This window comes from Tamandua tetradactyla, chromosome 8, assembly GCF_023851605.1.
Source record: "Tamandua tetradactyla isolate mTamTet1 chromosome 8, mTamTet1.pri, whole genome shotgun sequence".
In the NCBI taxonomy this organism is placed as follows: domain Eukaryota; kingdom Metazoa; phylum Chordata; class Mammalia; order Pilosa; family Myrmecophagidae; genus Tamandua; species Tamandua tetradactyla.
In genome coordinates, this window is record NC_135334.1 from 39,956,564 (window position 1) to 39,979,008 (window position 22,445).

The 22,445-nt window shown below is 37.4% G+C and overlaps 1 protein-coding gene across 7 annotated transcripts in view; it reads right to left on the bottom strand.

Moving 5' to 3' along the window:
- LOC143644309 (interstitial collagenase-like) overlaps positions 1-22,445 on the bottom strand; it is a 60,777-nt gene that overhangs the window by 28,092 nt on the left and 10,240 nt on the right. For 5 of the 7 annotated variants that reach the window (XM_077113127.1, XM_077113132.1, XM_077113130.1 and 2 more), the window contains one exon: positions 21,812-21,865. The exons of the other annotated variants lie outside the window; for them this stretch is intronic. In XM_077113127.1, coding sequence (XP_076969242.1) covers positions 21,812-21,865 — 54 coding nt within the window. The remainder of the gene's footprint in view (positions 1-21,811; positions 21,866-22,445) is intronic. 7 annotated transcript variants of the gene reach the window in all.

Here is a 22,445-nt window from a genome sequence, read left to right on the forward strand (position 1 = left end):
CATAGGAATGTGAATTTATTCCCAGTATAACTTAGGAAGACTTCTCCTTGTGTGCTACAGAGTGACAGTGGAATGTGACCTCTTTTTATATTGTCTGAAACAGTTTACATAAGACTGGAATGATCTTTTCCCTTGAAATGGATCTTTGAGCAAAACAAACCAGTAAAAACATCTGGACCCAAAGTCTTTATGGGAAGACTTAAAAACCACTATTTGCAACTGTTACAGTAGTTAACAGAATGACTCAGCCTTCCTGTTTCTTTTGATTTCTGTTTATATATTTGAAGATATTGTTGATGCACAGTGAAGTGCATAGATCTTAAGTGTGCAGTTTAGTGACTTATGACAAGGGCAAATATAATCTGTATCCAATCAAGAAATAGAACACACATGTTGTCTGTGCCCTTTCTCAGTCAAACCTAATCTGTTCCCCAGAGTCAATTACTTTTCTGAATTATCTCCTGTTCTAATTTGCTAGCTGCTGGAATGCAACACACCAGAGTTGGATTGGCTTTCAATAAAAGGGATTTATTTAGTTGATATATAGTTCTTCAGAAGAAAGGCAGCTGACTTTCAACTGAGGTTCTTTCTTACATGGAAAGGCACAGGGTGATCTCTGCTGGCCTTCTCTCCAGGCCTCTGGGTTCCAACAGCTTTCCCCAGGGTTATTCCTTTGTGCATCTCCAAAGGCCTGGGCTGAGCTTCCTAATATATTCTCACATTGAGTTTGCTGCCCCTTCACCTTTTTGACAAAGTCCTTTATTTTAAGTAGTTCCCATTTATCTTTTTTCCTCTCATTGCTTGTGCTTTAGGTGTAAAGTTCAAGAAGCTTCCTCTGATTACCAGGTCTTGAAGAAGTTTTCCTATATTGTCTTCTAAGAGTTTTATAATACTGGCTCCTATACTTATGTCTTTAATCTATTTTGAATTAATTTTTGTACAGGGTGTAAGGTCAGAGTCCTTTTTCAGTCTTTTGGTTATTTATATCCAGTTCTCCCTTGCCCATTTATTGAAAAGACTATTCTGTCCCAGTTCAGTGGATTGGGGAGCCTTAATGAAGATGAATTGTCCATAGATTTGGTGATCTAGCTCCACACTCTTGATTCAATTCCATTGGCAAATACATCTAACTTTGTGCCAGTCCATGTTGTTTTGATCACTGTGGCTTTATAGTAAGCTTTAAAATCAGGAAGTATCCATCCTCCAACTTCATTCATCTTTCTTTCTTTTTTTCCCTTGGGCTAGCTTTAGCTATTTATTTCACTTTCAAATAAACTTGATAACTAAGTTTTCCAAGTTTTTGGAAAAGTTGTCAGGAATTTGATTGGTATTGCATTCAATCTGTAGATCAATTTGGGTAGAATTGACATCTTAATGACTATAACCTTCCTATCCAGGAGCAGGTAGTGTTTTTTCATCTGTTCAGGACTTAAAAAAATTCTTTTAGCAATGTATTGTATTTTTCTATGTACAGTTCTTGACATCCTTTGTTAAGCTTATTCCTAGATACTTAATTCTTTTGGTTGCTTCTTTGAATGGCATTTTTTCCTTATTTGTCCCTCACATACACCATTATTTGTGTATAGAAACATTACTGATTTTTGTATATTAGTCTTGTATCCAGCCACTTTGCTGAATCTGTTTATTAGCTCACATAGTTCTGTGATAAATTTCTCAGAGTTTTTCAAGTATAGGATCATGTCATTTACAAATAATGAAAACTTTACTTCTTTTTTTTTTTTTCTTTTGGATTCCTGTTATTTTATTCTCCTGCCTAATCAGTCTAGCTAGGACTTCTAGTACAATCTTGAATAATAGTGGTGACAATGGGCATCCTTGTCTAATTCTCAATGTTAGGGGAATGTTTTCAGTCTCTCAACATAAGTGTGATCTTGCTATGGATTTTTCATATATGTCCATTAAGATATTGAGGAAATTTCCCTTGATTCCTAACTTTTGAAGTGTTTTTACAAGGAAAGGATGCTGAATTTTGTTGAATGCTTTTTTTCAGCATCAACTGATGTGATCACATGATTTTTTTCCTTTTCAGTTTGTTAATGTGCTATATTACATTGATTGCTTTTCTTGTTTTGAACCATTCTTGCATTCCTGGTATAAACCCCACTTGGTCATGATGTATACTTCTTTTAATGTGTTGCTAGATTTGATTTGCTAGTTTTTTTTTTTTTTTTGAGAAATTTTCTACATATTTTATTAAGGAAATTGGTCTGTAGTTTTTTATTCTTGCAGCACCTTATCTAGTTTTGGTATTAGAGTAATGTTAGCTTCATACAGTGAGTTAGGTAGCATTCCTTTTTCCTCAAAATTCTGGTTACGTTTGAGCAGGATTGGTGTTAGTTCTTTTTGAAATGCTTCATAAAATTTTCAACCATCTGGCTTGGACTTTTCTTTGTAGGAAGATTCTCGATGACAGATTCAATCTCTTGTAATTGGTTGGTTAAGATCTTCTATTTCTTCTTAAGTCAGTATAGGTAGTTTGTGTGTTTCTAGTAACATGTCCATTTAATCTAAGTTGTCTAATTTGTTGGCGTATAGTTGTTCATGGTATTCTCTTATGATTTTTAAAATTTATTCAGGACCCATGGCAACATCTTCCCTCTCATTTTCTAATTTTGTTTATTTGCATCCTCTCTCTCTCTTTGTCTGCCTAGCTTAGGGGTCCATGGATTTTACTGATTTTCTTAAAGACCAACTTTGGTTTTGTTGATTTTTTCTATTATTTTTGTTGTTGTTCTCCAGTTCGTTTAGTTCTGCTTTAATCTTTATTATTGCTCTTCATCTGCTTGCTTTGGGGTTAGTTTGCTGTTCTTTCTCTAATTTCTCCAGGTGAGCAGTTAAGTCCTCAATTTTTGCTCGTTCGTGTTTTTTAATATAGGCTGTTTTAGTTTGCTAAAGATGCCTGAATGCAATATACCAGAAATGGTTGGCTTTTATAAAGGGGATTTATTAACTTACAAGTTTACAGTTCTGAGACCATAAAAAAGTCCAAACTAAGGCGTCCAGAGAAAGAAACCTTGACTCAAGAAGAAAGCCAATGTTGGTCCCATGAGAAGGGACAGGACTGGCATGTGCTGATCCTTGTTCTCATTCCATGATTTCCAGCTTCTGATTCCAGTGGCTTCCTTTTTAATTATGTAAGGGTCCTGATTTAGCTGCTCCAGGGAAAAACTCTGGGTTTCGTCTCTTCACTTAGCATCTCATGAGGCTAGAGATTTCTTCTTTTCAGGTTCAGGCTATTTCTGTGAATCCTCGCTTAGCATCTAGGCTACATGTGTTGGCTTCTCCAAATAGATGCATCTCTGTTGGCCTGAAGCAACGTTTTCTCCAAAATTCTTCTCTTTTGCAGGGCTCTAGTAAACAAATCAGGACCCACCTTGAATGGGCTGTGTCACATCTGCATCTAATCAAAAAAGTCACACCCATAATTGGGTGTGTCACATCTGCATGGAAGCAATCTAATCAAAAGGCCACACCCTAGGGATACTCAATCAATAGGCTGTGCCCTTGATCATGAGGCTTACTCTTTGGGGAGGTTATGTAGGTAGCATAGAAGCTTAGACTACCTATAGGCATGCCTAAGAGTTACTTCTGGAGGACCCCTTTTGTTGCTCAGATGCGGCCTCAGTTTCTCTCAGCCCAACTCTGCAAGTGAAATCATTGCCCTCCCCCCTACCTAGGACATGATATCCAAAGGGGAAGGTCTCCCTGCTGACATGGGCAATGACTCCCAGGGATAAATCCAGACCCAGCACATTAGGATCAACAATTCCATCCTGACCAAAAGGGGGAAAAGAAGTGCCATTAATAAAGTATCAGGGCAGCGAGAGTTCAAATAGAGTCGAGAAGCTTCTCTGGAGGTTGCACGTATGCAAGCTTCAGTTAGACCTTCCTACCTATCATAACCTGTCAACCCCCAACCAGGACCATTCCAGCCAGTCCTAAAGAACACCTAGGGCAATATATAAGATTCCACAAGGGCTCCATGTACTACAGTAACTTTCCAGAAACCTAGAACCTTCATATGGATCCCTGGTCCAGATAAGTCCTGAAACCTAGCCCAGCCTCTCCAGAACATCAGATAACTCCATCTTCCTACCCCATATTAACGACAGATCCTTCCAATATGAGAAATTTAGACTTGCCATAATCCAAAATCCCCTAAAGAGAGGGATGGAAAGATCAAAGTTGGTGGTGGAGTTATACAGAAAAGATAGGATTTAACAAATGAATATAAATGATGAATCATTAAATTGATATATCTTTTAGTCTCCAGTATTTTAGAGCAGCTAGAAGTAAAAACCTAAAATTGTGAAATTGCAACTTATGCCAAAGTCTGAAATATGTTCTACAATTAACTGTGGTGCTATGCTTTGAAATTTATAGCTCTTTTGTATATATGTTATTGTTCACAAAAAAAAAAGAGGGAAAATAACGTTTGCGATGATAAAGAAATATTTAAGCCCTCTAGCCTCCTATATTCTGGAGCAGCTAGAAGGAAATATATGATAGGATCATGACAAACTCTGGGATCTGTCCTATAACTATTTGTTGAAGAGTGTTTTGAAAACTATTGTTTTTTAAATTTCTTTGCTTTGTATATATGTTAAGGTATACAATTTAAAAAGTTAAAATATAAAAACAAGGTCACACCCAAATTGAGTGGGTCATTCTCCATGGATACAATCTAATCAAAGGTTCCACCCTAAACAATAGGTCTGGTTCCACAAGTTAGTTCAGGATTGAAAGGAAATGTCTTCTCTGGACTACATAACAGTTTCAAACCAGAACATAGGCATTTAGGACAATAAATTTCCCTCTCAGCACTGTCTTTGCGGCATCCTATAAGTGCTGATATGTTGTATCCTTATTATCATTCTTCTCCAGTTATTTACTGATTTCTCTAGCAATTTCCTCTTTGACACACTGACTATTTAAGGGTGTATTAATCTTCATATATTTGAGAAAGTTCTGATTCTTTGGTGATTATTAATTCCCAGCTTCGTTTCATTGTAGCCAGAGAAAGTGCTTTGAATGATTTCAATCTTATTAAATTGACTATGACTTGTTTTATGTTCCAGCGTATGATCTATCCTGGATAACATGCCATGAGCATCAGAGAAGAATATATATCCTGGTGTTTTGGGGTGTAATGACCCATATATGTCTAAAAGGTTTAATTCATTTATTGCATTATTTAAGTTCTCTATTTCCTTGTTGATCCTCTGTCTGGTTGTCCTAGCTATCGTGGAGAATGGTATAGTGAAGTCTCCCACTAGTACAGTTGAAACATCTATAACTCCCTTCAGTTTTGCCAGTGTTTGCTCATGTAGTTTGGAGTTCCTTGGTTGGAAGCATAAACATTTATGATTGTTGTTTCTTCTTGGTGAATTGTCCCTTTTATTACTATGTAGTGTCTTCTTTGTCTCTTAACACAGCTTTACCTTTAAAGTCTATTTTATCTGATATTTGTATAGCTACTCTTGCTTTCGTTTGGTTACAGCTTGCATAAAACATCTTTTTCCATCCTTTCACTTTCAGTTTATTTGTGTCCTTGGATCTAAGATGAGTCTCTCATAAACAGCATATAGATGGATTATATTTTTAATCCATTCAGCCAATCTGATATTTAAATTGGTAGTTTAGTTTGTTAATGTGCAAAGTAATTATTGTAAAAGTAGTTTTTAAATCTACTGCTTTTCCTTTAGTTTTTATCTATTAAATCTATATATCCTTTTCTTCTCCTTTTTATTCTTTAAATTATTCTTCAATTGTGTTCCCTCCTCCAGACCTCCCTCTCCAGATTTTTTTTATCAGCTGACAGGACTCCCTGTAGTATTTCTTGTAAGGCATGTCTATTGTTAACTATTTCTCTCAGTCTTTGTTTGACTAGACTTTAAGATTTAAATCTCCCTCTCAATTTTGAAGGACAACTTGGTTGGATAAAGAACTCTTGGCTGGAAGACTTTATCATTCAGAATATTTATTTATTTAATGTCTTTAACATTCAGGATCTTAAATATATCACACCACTGCCTTCTCACCTCCATGGTGCTTGTTGAGTAGTCTGAACCCAGTCTTATGTGGCTTCTCTTGTATGTAGTAGATCACTTTTTTCATGCTGCTTTCAGAATTTTTTTTTTCTTCTTTTCAACATTTGACAGTCTGATTTGTATGTGCCTTAGAGTAGGCTTATTTGGACTTAATCTATTTGAGATTTGTTGAACATCTTTGATTTGAATATTTATGCCTTCTATAAGGGTTGGAAAGTTTCTCTGATTATCTCTTCGACTATCCTTCCCAGCCCATCACTCTTCTCTTCTCCTTCTGGGACACCCATGATTCTTATATTTGCATGTCTATGTGGTTCATAATTACCCTGAGATCCACTTGCATTTTTTCCATTTTTCTTGCTATTTGTTCTTTTGTGCTCCTTAGTTTAATTGTTCTGTCTTCTAGCGCACTTAGTCGTTCTTCCACTTCTTCAAATCTGCTATTGTGTATCTTTAATATATTTATAATTTGGTCAAAAGTATCTTTCATCTCTGTGAGATCTACTGTTTTCTATTTAATCTTTTGAGTTCTTCTTTATGCTCTTCTAGTGTCTTCTTGATTGGCTTTATTTATTTATAAATATCCTTGAGTAGTTGTTCCATATTCTGTCCTCTGCTGTTTTGATTTGGTCATATAACTGGGTCTATTCTGACTGTATCTTCATGTGTTTTGTGAGTTGCTGTTGTGTTTGGGACATTTGATTATCTTTTTTATTAGGAGAATCAGTTTGGATACATTTTTTAATTAAATTTTAAATTAAAATTAACAACAAACAAATGCAAACATTCTTAACTTATGATCATTCCATTCTACATATATAAACAGTAATTCACAATATCATCACATAGTTGCATGTTCAACATTATGATCATTTCTTAGAACATTTGCATCAATTCAGAAAAAAATGAAAAGACAACAGTAAAACACTCATACATACCATACCCCTTACCCCTCCCATTCATTGATCACTAGCATTTCAAACTAAATTTATTTTAATATTTGTTCCCCCTATTATTTATTTTTATTCCATATGTTTCACTCATCTGTTGATAAGGTAGATAAAAAGGAGCAGCAGACACAGGTTTTCATAACACACAGTCACATTATGAAAGTTATATCATTATACAATCATCTTCAAGAAACATGGCTGCTGGAACACAGCTCTATATTTTCAGGCAGTTCCCTCCAGCCTGTCCATTACATCTTGAATAACAAGGTGATTATTTAATGCTTAAGAATAACCTCCAGGAAAACCTCTCGACTCTGTTTGGAATCTCTCAGCCATTGACACTTCATTTTGTCTCATTTTGATCTTCCCCTTTTGGTTGAAAGGTTTTCTCAATCCTTTGATGCCCTCTCAGCTCATTCTAGGATTTCTATCCCATGTTGCCAGAAAGGTCCACACCCCGGGGAGTTAAGTTGCGCATAGATAGGGGGAGGGCAATGAATTTACTTGTTGTGTTGGGGAGTGAGGCCACATCTGAGCCACAAAAGAAGCTCCCTTGGGGGTGACTCTTAGGCCTAAATTTTAAGTAGACTTGACCTATCCTTTGTGGAGTTCATATGAACAAACCCCAAGACTGGGGGCTCAGCCTATAGCTTTGGTTGTCCACCCTGCTTGTGAGAATATCAAGAATTAAACTTGGGGAATTTGAATTTCTCCCCACTCTCATCATTCCCCAAAGGGGGCTTGCAACTACTTTTCCAGTCACTGATCAAATCACTCTGGGATTCATCAGGGCATCACTCTGGACAAACCAACAAAATCTCATGTCCTACCTGAGATTCCAAGTACTTATGAAATTCAATCAAACTATCTACATGAGTTATATCAGGAAATGCTCTAGAAAAAATATAGATTTTGTAATAAATAAACATTTTTTGCTTTAGTCTCACACAAAAGGTGACATTTTAAAGTATTAATTATCATCTATTTTCAGCGCCCTGCAATAATGACATTCTTTTGTTCTTCCTCATGCAAAAACGTTTTAAAATTTGTACATTGTACATTTCACTATTATTATACACTCTAGGCATTTGTAGATTATACCATCTCGATCTTTAACATCTATCTTTCTTTCTGATTTCATTTATGTCCCCAGCCCTCCTCCCCCTATCATACTCACATGCAGCTTCATTCAGTGTTTTAACATAATTACATTACAGTTAGGTAGTATTGTGCTGTCCATTTCTGAGTTTTTGTATCCTGTCCTGTTGCACAGTCTGTATCCCTTCAGCTCCAATTACCCAATATCTTACCCTATTTCTATCTCCTGATGGTCTCTGTTACCAATGACATATTCCAAGTTTATTCACTAATGTCAGTTCATATCAGTGAGACCCTACAGCATTTGTCCTTTAGTTTTTGGCTAGTCTCACTCAGTATAATGTTCTCAAGGTCCATCCATGTTACATAATTCAAAAGTTTATTCTGTCTTAGAGCTGCACAATATTCCATTGTATGTACATACCACAATTTGTTTAGCCACTCATCTGTTGATGAATATTTTGGCTGTTTCCATCTCTTTGCAATTGTAAATAATGCTGCTATAAATATTGGTGTGCAAGTGTCCATTTGTGACTTTACACTTAAGTCCTCTGAGTAGATACCTTGCAATGGTATTGCTGGGTCATATGGCAATTCTATATTCTGTTTTTTGAGGAACCGCCAAACTGCCTTCCACAGTGGTTGCACCATTTGACATTCCCACCAACAGTGAATAAGTGTGCCTCTTTCTCCACATCCTCTCCAGCACTTGTCATTTTCTGTTTTGTTGCTAATGGCCATTCTGGTGGGTGTGAGATGATATCTCATTGTGGTTTTGATTTGCATTTCTCTAATGGCCAGCGACGTTGAGCATCTCTTCATGTGCCTTTTAGCCATTTGTATTTCCTCTTCTGAGAAGTGTCTGTTCAAGTCTTTTTCCCATTTTCTAATTGGATTGGCTCTCTTTTTGTTGTTGAGTTGAACAATCTCTTTATAAATTCTGGATACTGGACCTTTATCTGACATGTCAATTCCAAATATTGTCTCCCATTGTGTAAGCTGTCCTTTTATTTTCTTGATGAAGTTCTTTGATGCACAAAAGTGTTTAATTTTGAGGAGCTCCCATTTATTTATTTCTTTCTTCAGTGCTCTTGCTTTAGGTGTAAGGTACATAAAATTGCCTCCATTTATAAGATTTATAAGATATCTCCCTACATTTTCCTCTGACTGTTTCATGGTCTTAGACCTAATGTTTAGATCTTTGATCCATTTTGAGTTAACTTTTGTATAGAGTGTGATATACGGATCCTCTTTTGCATATGGATATCCAGTTCTCTAGGCATCATTCATTGAAGAGACTGTTCTGTCCCAAATGAGTTGGCTTGACTGCCTTATCAAAGATCAAATGTCCATAGATGAGAGGGTCTATATCTGAGCACTCTATTTGATTCCATTGGTCAACATATCTATCTTTATGCCAGTACCATGCTGTTTTGACCACTGTGGCTTCATAATATGCCTTAAAGTCAGGCAGCATGAGACCTCCAGCTTCGTTTTTTTTCCTCAAGGTACTTTTAGCAATTCGGGGCACCCTGCCCTTCCAGATAAATTTCCTTATAGGTTTTTCTATTTCTGAAAAGTAAGTTGTTGGGATTTTGATTGGTATTGCATTGAATCTGTAAATCTATTTAGGTAGAATTGGCATCTTAACTATATTTAGTCTTCCAATCCATGAACATGGTATACCCTTCCATCTATTTAGGTCTTCTGTGATTCCTTTTAACAGTTTTTTATTGTTTTCTTTGTATAGGTCTTTTGTCTCTTTAGTTACATTTATTCCTAAGTATTTTATTCTTTTAGTTGCAATTGTAAATGGAATTAATTTCTTGATTTCCCCCTCAGATTGTTCATTACTAGTGTATAAAACACTACAGATTTTTGAATGTTGATCTTGTAACCTGCCACTTTGCTGTACTCGTTTAAAAGCTCTAGTAGTTTTGCTGTGGATTTTTCAGGGTTTTCAATGTATAGTGTCACATCATCTGCAAACAGTGATAGTTTTACTTCTTCCTTTCCAATTTTGATTCCTTGTATTTCTTTTTCTTGTCTAATTGCTCTGGCTAGAACTTCCAACATGATGTTGAATAACAGTGGTGATAGTGGACATCCTTGTCTTGTTCCTGATCTTAGGGGGAAAGTTTTCAGTTTTTCCCCATTGAGGATGATATTAGCTGTGGGCTTTTCACATATTCCCTTTATCCTTTTAAGGAAGTTCCCTTGTATTCCTATCCTTTGAAGTGTTTTCAACAGGAAAGGATGTTGAATCTTGTTAAATGCCCTCTCTGCATCAATTGAAATGATCATGTGATTTTTCTGCTTTGATTTGTTGATATGGTGTATTACATTAATTGATTTTCTTATGTTGGACCATCCTTGCATACCTGGGATGAATCCTACTTGGTCATGATGCATAATTCTTTAAATGTGCTGCTACATTCGATTTGCTAGAATTTTGTTGAGGATTTTTGCATCTATATTCATTAGAGAGATTGGTCTGTAGTTTTCTTTTTTTGTAATATCTTTGCCTGGTTTTGGTATGATGGTGATGTTGGCTTCATAGGATGAGTTAGGTACTAATTCTTTCTGGAATGTTTGGTAGAATTCGCATGTGAAGCCATCTGGTCCTGGACTTTTCTTTTTCGGGAGCTTCTTTATTTTATTTTATTTTATTTTATTTTTTTTTGGGGGGGGAGCTTCTTAATGACCAACTCAATTTCATTACTTGTGATTGGTTTGTTGAGGTCATCTATTTCTTCTTGGGTCAATGTTGGTTGTTCATGCCTTTCTAGGAAGTTGTCCATTTCATCTATATTGTTGTATTTATTAGCATAAATTTCTTCATAGTATCCTCTCATTACTTCCTTTATTTCTGTGGGGTCAGTGGTTATGTCTTCTCTTCCATTTCTGATCTTATTTATTTGTGTCCTCTCTCTTCTTCTTTTTGTCAACCCCACTAAGGGCCCATCAATCTCATTGATTTTCTCATTGAACTAACTTCTGGTTTTTTTGGTTTTCTCAATTGTTTTCCTGTTCTCAATTACATTTATTTCTGCTCAAGTATTCATTATTTCTTTCTTTTGCTTTCTTTGGGGTTAGTTTGCTGTTCTTTCTCTAGTTCTTCAGAGTGGACAGTTAATTCCTCGATTTTTGCTCTTTCTTCTTTTTTGATATAGACATTTAGGGCAATAAATTTCCCTCTTAGCACTGCCTTTGCTGCATCCCATATGTTTTGATGTGTTGTGTTTTCATTTTCATTGGCCTTGAGATATTTAAAATTTCTCTTGTAATTTCTTCCTTGATCCACTGGATGTTTAAGAGCGTGTTGTTGAGCCTCCAAATATTTGTGAATTTTCTGGCACTCTGCCTATTATTGATTTCCAACTTCATTCCTTTATGATCTGATAATGTGTTTTGCATGATTTTGATCTTTTAAAATTTACTGAGACTTGCTTTGTGACCCAGTATATGGTCTATCCTTGAGAATGATCTATGAGCACTTGAGAAAAAGGTGTATTCTGCTGTTGTGGGGTGTAATGTTCTATAAATGTCTAAGTATAGCTCATTTATTGTATGATTCATATTCTCTGTTTCTTTATTGATCTTTTGTCTACATGTTCTGTCCATTGAAGAAAGTGTGGAATTGAAGTCTCCAACTATTGTGATAGATGTGTCTATTTCTCTTTTCAGTGTTTGCCTCATGTATTTTGGAGCATTCTGGCTTGATGCAAAAATATTTATGATTGTTCTGTCTTTTTGAATTGTTCCTTTTATTAATACATAGTGTCCTTCTTTGTCTCTTTTAACTGTTTCACATTTGAAGTTTAATTTGTTGGATATTGTATAGCTTCTCCTGCTCTTTTCTTATTTTTATTTGTATGAAACATCTTTTTCCAACATTTCACTTTCAACCTATGTTTATCCTTGGGTCTACGATGTGTTTCCTGTAGACAGCATATAGATGGGTCCTGTTTTTTAATCCATTCTGCCAGTCTATGTCTTTTGATTGGGGAGCTTACTCCATTAACATTTATTGTTATTACTGTATGGGTAGTACTTTCATCTACCATTTTGCCTTTTGGATTTTATATGTCATATTTAATTTTTCTTCTTATTATCTTCACTGATAGTCTTCATTTCTACACTCTTCTCCACACTTCTCTATCCTGTCTTTTCATATCTGCATCTAGTGCTCCCTTTAGTATTTCTTGCAGAGCTGGTCTCTGGGTCACAAATTCTCTCAGTGATTTTTTGTCTGAAAATGTCTTAATCTCTCCTTCATTTTTGAAGGATAATTTTGCTGGGTATAGAATTCTTGGTTGGCAGTTTTCCTCTTTTAGTAATTTCAATATATCATCCCATTGTCTTCTTGCCTCCATGGTTTCTGCTGAGAAATCTATGCATAGTCTTATTGGGCTTCCCTTGTATGCCCTGGATTGCTTTTCTCTTGCCACCTTCAGGATTCTGTCTTTCTCTTTGGCCTCTGACATTCTGATTAGTAAATGTCTTGGAGTATGTCTATTTGAATGTATTCTGTTTTGGGTATGCTGCTTTTCTTGGATCTGTTATTTTAAGTCCTTCATAAGAGTTGGGAAATTTTCAGTGATAATTTCCTCCATTAGTTTTTCTCCTCCTTTTCCCTTCTCTTCTCCTTCTGGGGCATCCACACATGCATATTTGTGTGCTTCATGCTGTTATCCAATTCCCTGAGTCCCTGCTCATATTTTCCACACTTTTTCCTATATTTTCTTTTACTTGAAAGATTTCAGATGTTCAGTCCTCCAGTTCACTAACCCTACCTTCTGCCTCTTGAAATCTAACCTTGTAGGTTTCCATTGTTTTTTCATCTATTCTACTGTGCCTTTCATTCCCATAAGTTCTGCAATTTCTTTTTTCAGATTTTTCATTTATTCTTTCTGTTCATTCCTTGCCTTCTTTATATCCTCCCTCAATTCATTGAATTGATTTTTGATGAGTTTTACATGTCTGTTCAAACATTCTGAATTAATTGCATCAACTCCTGTACCACATTTGAATTGTTGCTTTGTTCCTTTGACTGGGTCATATCTTCAATTTTCCTAGTGTGATTCATTATTCTTTGCTGGCACCCACACATTTAAGCACCTTAATTAGTTTATTCTGGAGATTGTTTTCACTTCTTTTACCTAGGATTTTCTTGCTGGATGAATTTGCTGTTTGTCTGTTCTTTGACATTCAGTTCAGCTTATTCTGGACCACTAGCTTAGGCTTTGTTTAACAGAGCAGAATTTTTTTTGTTCTTGTTTTCTTGTTTCTTGCCCTGCCTGTATGGTGCCTTTCCTCCCACCCTTAGGAGGGTCTACTTAGGTATTATAGAGCCTATCAGATTTTCCCAGACCAAACTGACCTCCTGTCAGGAGGAAAGAGTCACCTGCATTGGTTTTCCCTGAGGATGAGACCCAGCAGGTTGAAAGACTTTCCTGTGAAGTTTCTGGGCTCTGTTTTTCTTATCCTGTCCAGAATTTGGTGCTTTCTGCCTGCAGGTAACAGCAGCATAAGCTGATGTGGTACCTTTAACTTTGGTAGACTCTCCCTGCTGGGGACATGGTCGAGAGAGAGAAGAGGTTGTAGGCAGGCTTTAATGGCCTCAAGTTTCTAAGCCCTGGGGTCTGAATTCCTTAAGGGTGAGAATCACCTGAGCTGGACCCCTCATCCCCTGGGGAATGCATAAGCTCCACACAAGCTCTCAAACAAGCCTGTTTCTGCCTATGCCTGTGGCAGTTGCAGCCTAAGAAGCCTTGCCACTGTATCCAAAGGCACCCAAGCCTTTGTGGAAACACAGCCACAAAAAAGAAAGAGAAAAATCCTTCTCAGAGCAGGATCCCCATTCCTCAGGTTTCCCAATCAAGAGCATAAGTTGGTATGCTGCTTTGTATATCTTCAGATCCTATGTGTCCCCTTCTTTCCTTTAGGGCCCAGACCCATTCAAGTATTATGTGGTATCCAATCCAAAAAAACCTCTGTTTCTTTTTTTCTTTTTTCTTTTTCTGTCTTTCAGCCTTGCCCCCTCAGCACTGGAGCAAAAATCAGCAACCTCCGCTTTGACAAGGTTCACCTGAGCTGGAGGCCTATTTTTAGTAGACAGAAGTTGTGAATTAATTCCACATTTGAAGACTAGTTGTGCTCAGCCCCTGCTGCTTGTAAAATCCCTTTCCTTTCTCTTCTGGGAAGCACTTGTGGGGGTGGGGCACTTGCCACTGATGCTTGGGGCATTCACAGTTTTTGGGGGGTGTTTGCAGCTGGTCCAGCTGGTGCAAACTGGGAAACGCTGTGTGTCCAGTCACTGATGTGGCCCCAGTACTTGTTCTGTACTGTTCCTGGCTATTTGGTAACTGTTCTGGAGGACAAACTAAATCTGACACCTCACTAAGCTGCCATCTTGGCACCACATTTGGTTATCTTAATAAGGTTATTTTGCAAGTTGGTTTCCTTAAGCTGTCTAAGATTTTATATTTATTTGGGTTTGCATTGAAAGTCCTCTTTTTCACTTGGTTTGTGAATAATTCTCTGCTATACAAAGGCCCAGATCACATGTATGAGATGCATTTATTCTTGAGGGTCTATTAAAAGCTAGGCAGGGATGCACAGATAGTTCAGTGGCAGAATGCCCATTCACCTTGCTGGAGACCTGGGCTTGACTCTTGGCCCTCACACCATCCCCCCCAAAAAATTTTAAAAATAAATAAAATACCTCAACAGTAGTAGGTCCCATAGCCAGAAGGAACCACCCCAAGATACATTGGGAATGAATTCAAACTGGTGCACAGAGAAGAGAAATAAAATAAAAGAAATGAAAATTGAATTTAAAATAAAAATAAATAAGTAAATAAGTACTTTTTAAAACAGGTGGGCAGATAAGGAGTTTGCCAGCTGAACTTACTGATTCTATCCAGAAGATGTCTCTCTTGAGCCATGTCGCCCCCTGGGCTGCCTCTCCCTCACTATAGTGGCTGGCAGAGCAAGATGGCATGCATGGCAGGGGTCGGTCTGCTCCCAGCTTGTGGCCACAAGCATCCAGTTGATTCACCATTCACAGGGTCCAATGAAACAGCTATTTGTGGTGCAGCTTTTCATGATGGGTGGCTATGCATGCCTATGGCTTCTGCACAAGTGCTGCCAATTTCAGAGCTGTGTGGGAATGTCACCCAAGCTAGATGCTGAGAGAGGCTGATATGGAGGGACATTCTTCTTCCTAACCTCTGTACTTCTCCGTGCATTGCTGCCTCCCCTGCTGGAGTCATGGCTGAAAGACTAACCCAATTCTCCTCATCTCTTTCTTCTCCAGGGCCAACCTATAAAATGGTGAAGACTCTCTTTGATCACTCACCCCCAAGGACGATAGTCCTGGTCATTTTTTCTGTCCCTCTCTTTTTGTTCTATGAAGCAGAGGTGAACCCAATCTACCCTACCCCAAAATCTTCCCTGAAGGGCTGACAAAATATATATTTTATAATTCATTTTATATTAAGTGCAAAAGCAGGCTAAAATAATCCTCTAATCCATGCTGTTAAAAGTCAGGATGATAATTATTCTTGGAAGTTTAGTGCCTACTGCAGCATAATGATGCTTCAGGGATGCTGTCAATGTTCTTTTTTTTTGGTGTGGTTGTTGGTTACCTGGTCTGTTTACTTTGTAAGCATCAAGTAGGATTTATACTTATACATATATGATATGTGCATTTTCTGTATGTATATTACGGGATTAAACTGCATTGTCCAAAAGATATATTGAAGTTCTAAACCCAATACCCCAAAATGTGGCCTTATTTGGAAGTAGGGTTGAAACAGATGGAATTCAGCAAGTTGACATGAGGTCATACTGGCCTAAAATGGCCCTTAATCCAACATAATTGCTGTCACTATAAGAAGGAGATATTCAGACACAGATATATATATATATATATGAGAGAGAGAGAGAGAGAAGATGGCTATGTGAGGATGGAGTTGAATATATCAATCAGCCAAAAAAAACCCTGGGTCAATGAGACACTGAAAGAAAGTCATGGAAAAAATTCTTCCCTTGAAACTTCAGTCAGAGCATGACCCTGCCAACATATTGATATCAGACTTCTAGCCTCCACAACTGTGGGACAATAAGTTCCTCTTGTTTTAAGCCATCTACTTTGTGGTCCTTTGTTATAACATTTTAGGAGACCAATATAATTGTATTCTATTAAGTACTTTATTTTCTTCAGCAAACTGAATTTGTATAATATTTTCTTGTACATTCAACAGTGCTCTACCCTACATAACAGGAAAAGATCATCATTAAAAGACCCATATTTTAGGTACTGTTTTTCTTTCACTGACACTGAGGTTTTTCTGTCCTTTTCTGGAGAATCGCAGTATGCATCCTTGTGACAGCTGCCCAGAATTAAAATGACAGTGCATCATCAATTATTTTTGCATTTGTACCACTGATTAGTCTTCAGGAGAGCATGCACATTAGGCAAGTCTGTTTCAAGATTCTTTGCTTATTTAAGCTGTTTACAACTATTCACCTTAATGTTACTGGGGTCCATTGTCTTAATGCTTTGTGCATACAAAGTCAAACACCTGAACATGTGCAAAATGCCAAATGTTTGGCGAAATGCCCACAAAGCCAGAGTTGAATATTTAAATAGGATTTCTAGAAGAATCAAATGGTTGCCTTGTGGAATTCATGGTGGCCCATCTACAAAGGTGTGTTTTTGAGGGAGAGGTGGTTATCCACCTCCTTCCAAATGGAAATGCATATTAAGTGAATTTCTAACAAAACCCAAGGAACAAATTTTTGCCTGCAATGCCATGCCACATCTTCCCTGAGTGTCTATGTTTATTGAAGCTCCTCAAAAAATATGGGGCATGTTTAAAATACATAAATACATCTGAGCAACAAAAGAGGCTCTCTTGGGGGTGACTCTTAGGTCTAAATTTTAAGTAGACTTGACCTATCTTTTGTGGAGTTAAGTTTCTTGTGAACAAACCCCAAGACTGGGGGCTCAGCCTATAGCTTTGGTTGTCCACACTGCTTCTGAGAATATCAAGAATTCAACTTGGGGAAATCGAATTTCTCCCCATGCTCACCATTCCTCAAAAGGGGCTTGCAAATACTTTTCCAGTCACTGATCAAATCATTCTGGGATTCATCGGGGGATCACTCTGGACAAACCAACAAAATCTCAAGTGCTACCTGAGATTCCAAGTACTTATGACATTCAATCAAACTATCTACATGAGTTATATTAGGAAATGCTCTAGTCAAAATCTAAATTTTGTAACAAATAACCATTTTTTGCTTTAGTATTACATATAATGTGACATTTTGAAGTATTAGTTATCATCTATTTTCAGCACCCTGCAATAATGACAATCTTTTGTTCTTCCTCATGCAAAAACCTTTTTAAAATTTGTGCATTGTCTCACCACCCTCCCCTTCTCTGCATGGGACATGACTCCCAGGGGTGTGGACCCTCCTAGCAACGTGGGACAAAGTTCCTGGAATGAGCTGAGACTCAGCATCAAAGGACCGAAAAAAACTCTAGAATGAGCTGAGAATTAACATCAAGAGACTGAGAGAAACTTCTCAACCAAAAGGGGGAAGAGTAAAATGAGACAAAGTGTCAATGGCTGAGAGATTCCAAACAGAGTTGAGAGGTTATCCTGGAGGTTATTCTTACGCATTAAGTAGATATCACCTTGTTGTTCAAGATGTAGTGGAGAGGCTGGAGGGAATTGCCTGAAAATGTAGTGCTGTGTTCCAGTAGCCATGTTTCTTGATGATGATTGAACAATGATATAGCTTTCACAATGAGACTCTGTGAATGAAAACCTTGTGTCTGAGATGCTCCTTTTAGCTACTATATCAACAGAAGAGTAGAACATATGGAATAAAAATTAATAATAAGGGGAACAAATGTTAAAATAAATTCAGTTTGAAATAGTGGAAAATGAAAGCGAGGGGTAAGGGGTATGGTACGTATAGTTTTATTTTTCTCTATTATCATTTTATTTCTTTTTCCATTGTCTTTTTATTTCTTTTTCTAAATCGATGCAAATGTACTAAGAAATGATGAATATGCATCTATGTGATGATATTAAGAATTTCTGATTAAATATGTAGAATGGAATGATTTCTAAATATTTTGATTGTTAATTTTTTAATTAATAATAAAAAATACATAAATACTTTGTCCCAAATGTGAAATTTCCATGTTCAGTTTCATAATCATAAAGACAAAAAAAGTTAAATCCCCAGTCATTTGATTTTTATTTAAAATAGATCACAAATGCACCATTCAATTTTTTTATCACAATGATGAATCCCCATTGATTTGGTAGTTGAGACTCATAGAGTTGAAGGAAAAAATCCATGGATTGAAATACCCAGCTCCTCTTATTTCTCAGCCCAAATTGATGACTAAATTATTTTGTGATAATAAGGAAAATCAGGAGAATTACATTTGAAGAACAGGACTTCATCTCTTTCAGGAGCATCATAAGTATCACAAGCAGTCCCAAGTCTACCCATTAGAAGTAGCCAGAAATCAGAAATGAAAGTGAGTTCCTCTCATGCATAGCAAAGATGAATGTGGATGAAGGATCTGATTTTAAAAGAAAGCAATAATTTGATTATCATCAACATTCTTTGCCTGACATCCATCTCCTCACATTACTGGAAAAAGACTATGACTCAATTGATGAGCAATTCCAACATGTCTGGCTCTTTATTACCCCATGCCTTATCTCACAGAAACCCTGCATTGAAGTTCTATTACTCATGATAGGAAAGTAAGGCCACCCAACTGAGAAGGGGTTAAGGCTAATTTTAAGCTCATACTCTCTGTCTTTAAAGACCAAGCTCTTTGCCTCTATTATCCTTCCTTTGGGAGTTTTGCCACATCCATTTCATAATTCACAGAGACAGAGATAATGGCACAACATAGACTTCCATGTGGGCCAAGAAAAGAGTTTCCAAGACTCCAAAGCCAAAGAGAAGTATCAAAGCAAGCCAGTGTTGTGAAGAACAAAGAGTAATACAAAGATACAAAGACTGAGGCATGAGAAAGAACCTTCCTTGTAAACCAATGTAGGAAATCTTTTGATGCCTGTATTAGTTAGGGTTCTCAAGAGAAACAGAAGCAACAGCGAACACTCACAAATATAAAATTTATGAAAGTGTCTCACGTGACCATAAGTACACAGAGTCCAAAATCCACAGGGCAGGCTATGAAGCCAACAATTCTGATGAAGGGTCTGGACAAACTCCACAAGAGAGGTTCACCAGCCGAAGCAGGAAAAGAGCCTGTCTCTTCTGAATCCTCCTTAAAAGGTTTCCAGTGATTAGACTGAGCATCACTTATTGCAGAAGACACTCCCCTTGGCTGATTGCAAATAGAATCAGCTGTGGATGCAGCTGATGTGATCATGATTCAACTCTATGAAATGTCATTGCAACAGATAGGCCAGCACTTGCTCAACCAGAGAAACAGGTAAAATCACTTGACCAAGCTGACACATGAACCTGAGCATGACAGTACACCCCTTGTCAACTATACACATCACCTTAAACAATATTTAATTTCTAAATAAAAAACAATAAATATATTTTTCTTTCACCTAACAATACTCAACTGTCCTGCATATAATGGGAAACACATTAAATCTTCCAGAATAAGGTGCAAGTCGTTCAGTAATATTCATTCTTAAACTTGACAACTTACAACTTAAATAGTGTAACAGGAGCAAAACAGCATTACAATCCTCATTTCTGTAACTGATCATGTGGTCATAGTTCATATATATCACTACCTTCTTCCACTACTCATTCCATGTTACCTTTACCCTCAGCAAGCATTTCAACTGGCTTCGGTCCTTTGCCTGATGGGGTGACCCAGACCTTCATTCCTGAAGTTTCAGAGCCATTGGTAGTCCTGCCTGGATTGGGTTGCTGCAGTTTTCCACTGATTTTAATCACAGGGCATGGTAGTACTAAACGATGCCTGAGGGGATCTCCTATATTCCAAGAAAATTCTTCTTTATCTCCATTATGTAGTTGCAATCCTATTTTCCCCTAATAGTAAGGGTCATTCACCCCAGACAATAATGCAATCCCTTCTTGGCTTGTTGACCAGGGGCATGAGTAGCCCAAAGTGACCAGGTGTCAGTCTCAGATTCCAGTTCAATGGAATCATTGTTGTTTCTCCTGGTGGAAGCACTCCCCCTTTTGGAACTTAAACCTATAGACCAGCAGAGCTCAGGGTGGCAGGGACAGGAAGCAAAAATTTTCCTAGTGGATCACTAGGGGTAATAGTGAGTGGTACCCCTCCCATTTCCACCCCTTGGTTCCTGGACCCATGGATCCTGGCTATGGGAGAAGCAGCACCATACAGTAGATGCTGATTCAAAGCATACATAGCCTCCTGGAGAACATTACCCCAGCCCTTCAAGGTATTGCCACCTAGTTGGCACCATAATTGAGTTTTCAAAAGGCCATACCTCTGTCTATCAATCCAGCTGCTTCTGGATGATGGGGAACATGGCAAGACCAGAGAATTCCATGACCATGTGCCCATTCCTGTACATCATTTGCTGTGAAGTGTGTTCCCTGATCAGAGCAATGCTGTGTGGAATACCATGATGATGGATAAGATATTCTGTAAGACCACAGATGGTAGTTTTGGCAGAAGCATTGCATGCAGGAAAAGCAAACCCATATCCAGAGTATGTGTCTATCCCAGTTAGGACAAATCACTGCCCTGTAGCAGATAGGATTAACATAAGATCTGCGGAACTACTTGGGAGTAGATGGCATTAGGGTGGTGGCAGCAGTAAGCTGCTTTATGTTATCTGATTTATGTAAGACAGTTTAAGAGAAAGAGAATGCTTATTTACCCCAAATGGTTATTTTAAGGGTGAAGCAAGAACACTGAAAGATAAGAACTTTATTCCCTCAGGAAATGCATGCACGCATATTGTCATCCTGCAGTATATAACCAGGATCTGGTTAAGCATAAAATTGTCTGATGTCTGTTGTCTGTTAAAGTTAAGCTTCAGACCCCCTGAACCTGTTCATTTGTTTCTTTCTTTCTTTCTTTCTTTCTTTCTTTCTTTCTTTCTTTCTTTCTTTCTTTCTTTCTTTCTTTCTTGTCATTCTTAATATCCTTTGAGCCCCGTTACATAGGAAGCAACATATGGCACCCGATATGGGGCTCGAAGAACAAGACTCCAAGACAGTATTATGCAGCCAAGGAAAAGTCTCATTAAAGGCACTTCTGTCCAGCTGATAGAAGAGGACTTGAGTCATATTGGTAAAGTAAGCATTTCCCTTGGAGCATCAGGGTAATGGGTAATCACAATAGGTGGCTGAAGGAGTATGGGTGTGTGTTGAAAACATTGTTAGAAGCTACTGGGGTGCCTGTTAAAACATCTGAATTATTAAGCTTATTTGATCTCATTTGAAATCATTCTTATTGGTTTCAACCTTAAGGCCGTAAAGTTTTAAATATTAAGCAATGGAAATTGGTTATGAAGGCTTTCAAGCGAGGATAACAAAATGGGGAAAATATTCCTGTTTCTATTTGGTCATTGTGTTCAGTCAAGCAATGAACTCCTGGCTCACACTTTCTCTTAAACTCTAAGTTGTGTTTCTTCTCAGTCTCCCACTGCCCCTTCTTACCTTGTTTGGACAGTTGCTTGAGCTGGACTCGGCAATTGGTGCCCAGACAGGGATCTAATAAAGCATATTAGCATAAAGTGAGGAGATGCTCCAGGGACATCCACTACAAATACTACAAATGAGCCTTTCTGGGTTGAGCAGTGGCCCTTATCTATAGAAAAGTTAGAGGCTCTAACTCAGTTAGTTTAAGAACAGTTTAAAGCAGGACATTTAGTAGAATCTCATAGTCCTTGGAATTGTCCAATATTTATTATTAAAAAAAGATCAGGGAAATGGAGAATGTTAACTGATTTGATAAAATTTAATACTGTAATTCAACCTACGGAGTCATTACAACCTGGCTTGCCCACACCAGTTATAATTTCTAAAAACTGCTTTATTATTATAATGGATTTTAAAATTTGCTTCTTTACCATACCTTTAGCAGAGCAAGATAAAGAAAAATTAACTTCTGAGCTGGTTCTTAATGAGCTGCCTTTGTATAAAAATTCACATACACCTAAGTCAGAAAATATTCAATAAGAACAATGCCATGCCAAACAAAAGTCAGTACTCATTAATGGTTCTTATGAATTGTAACAGATTGGTCTCCTAAGGGGTATGCAATTCAAGATTGTAGTTCTGACTAAAGTGT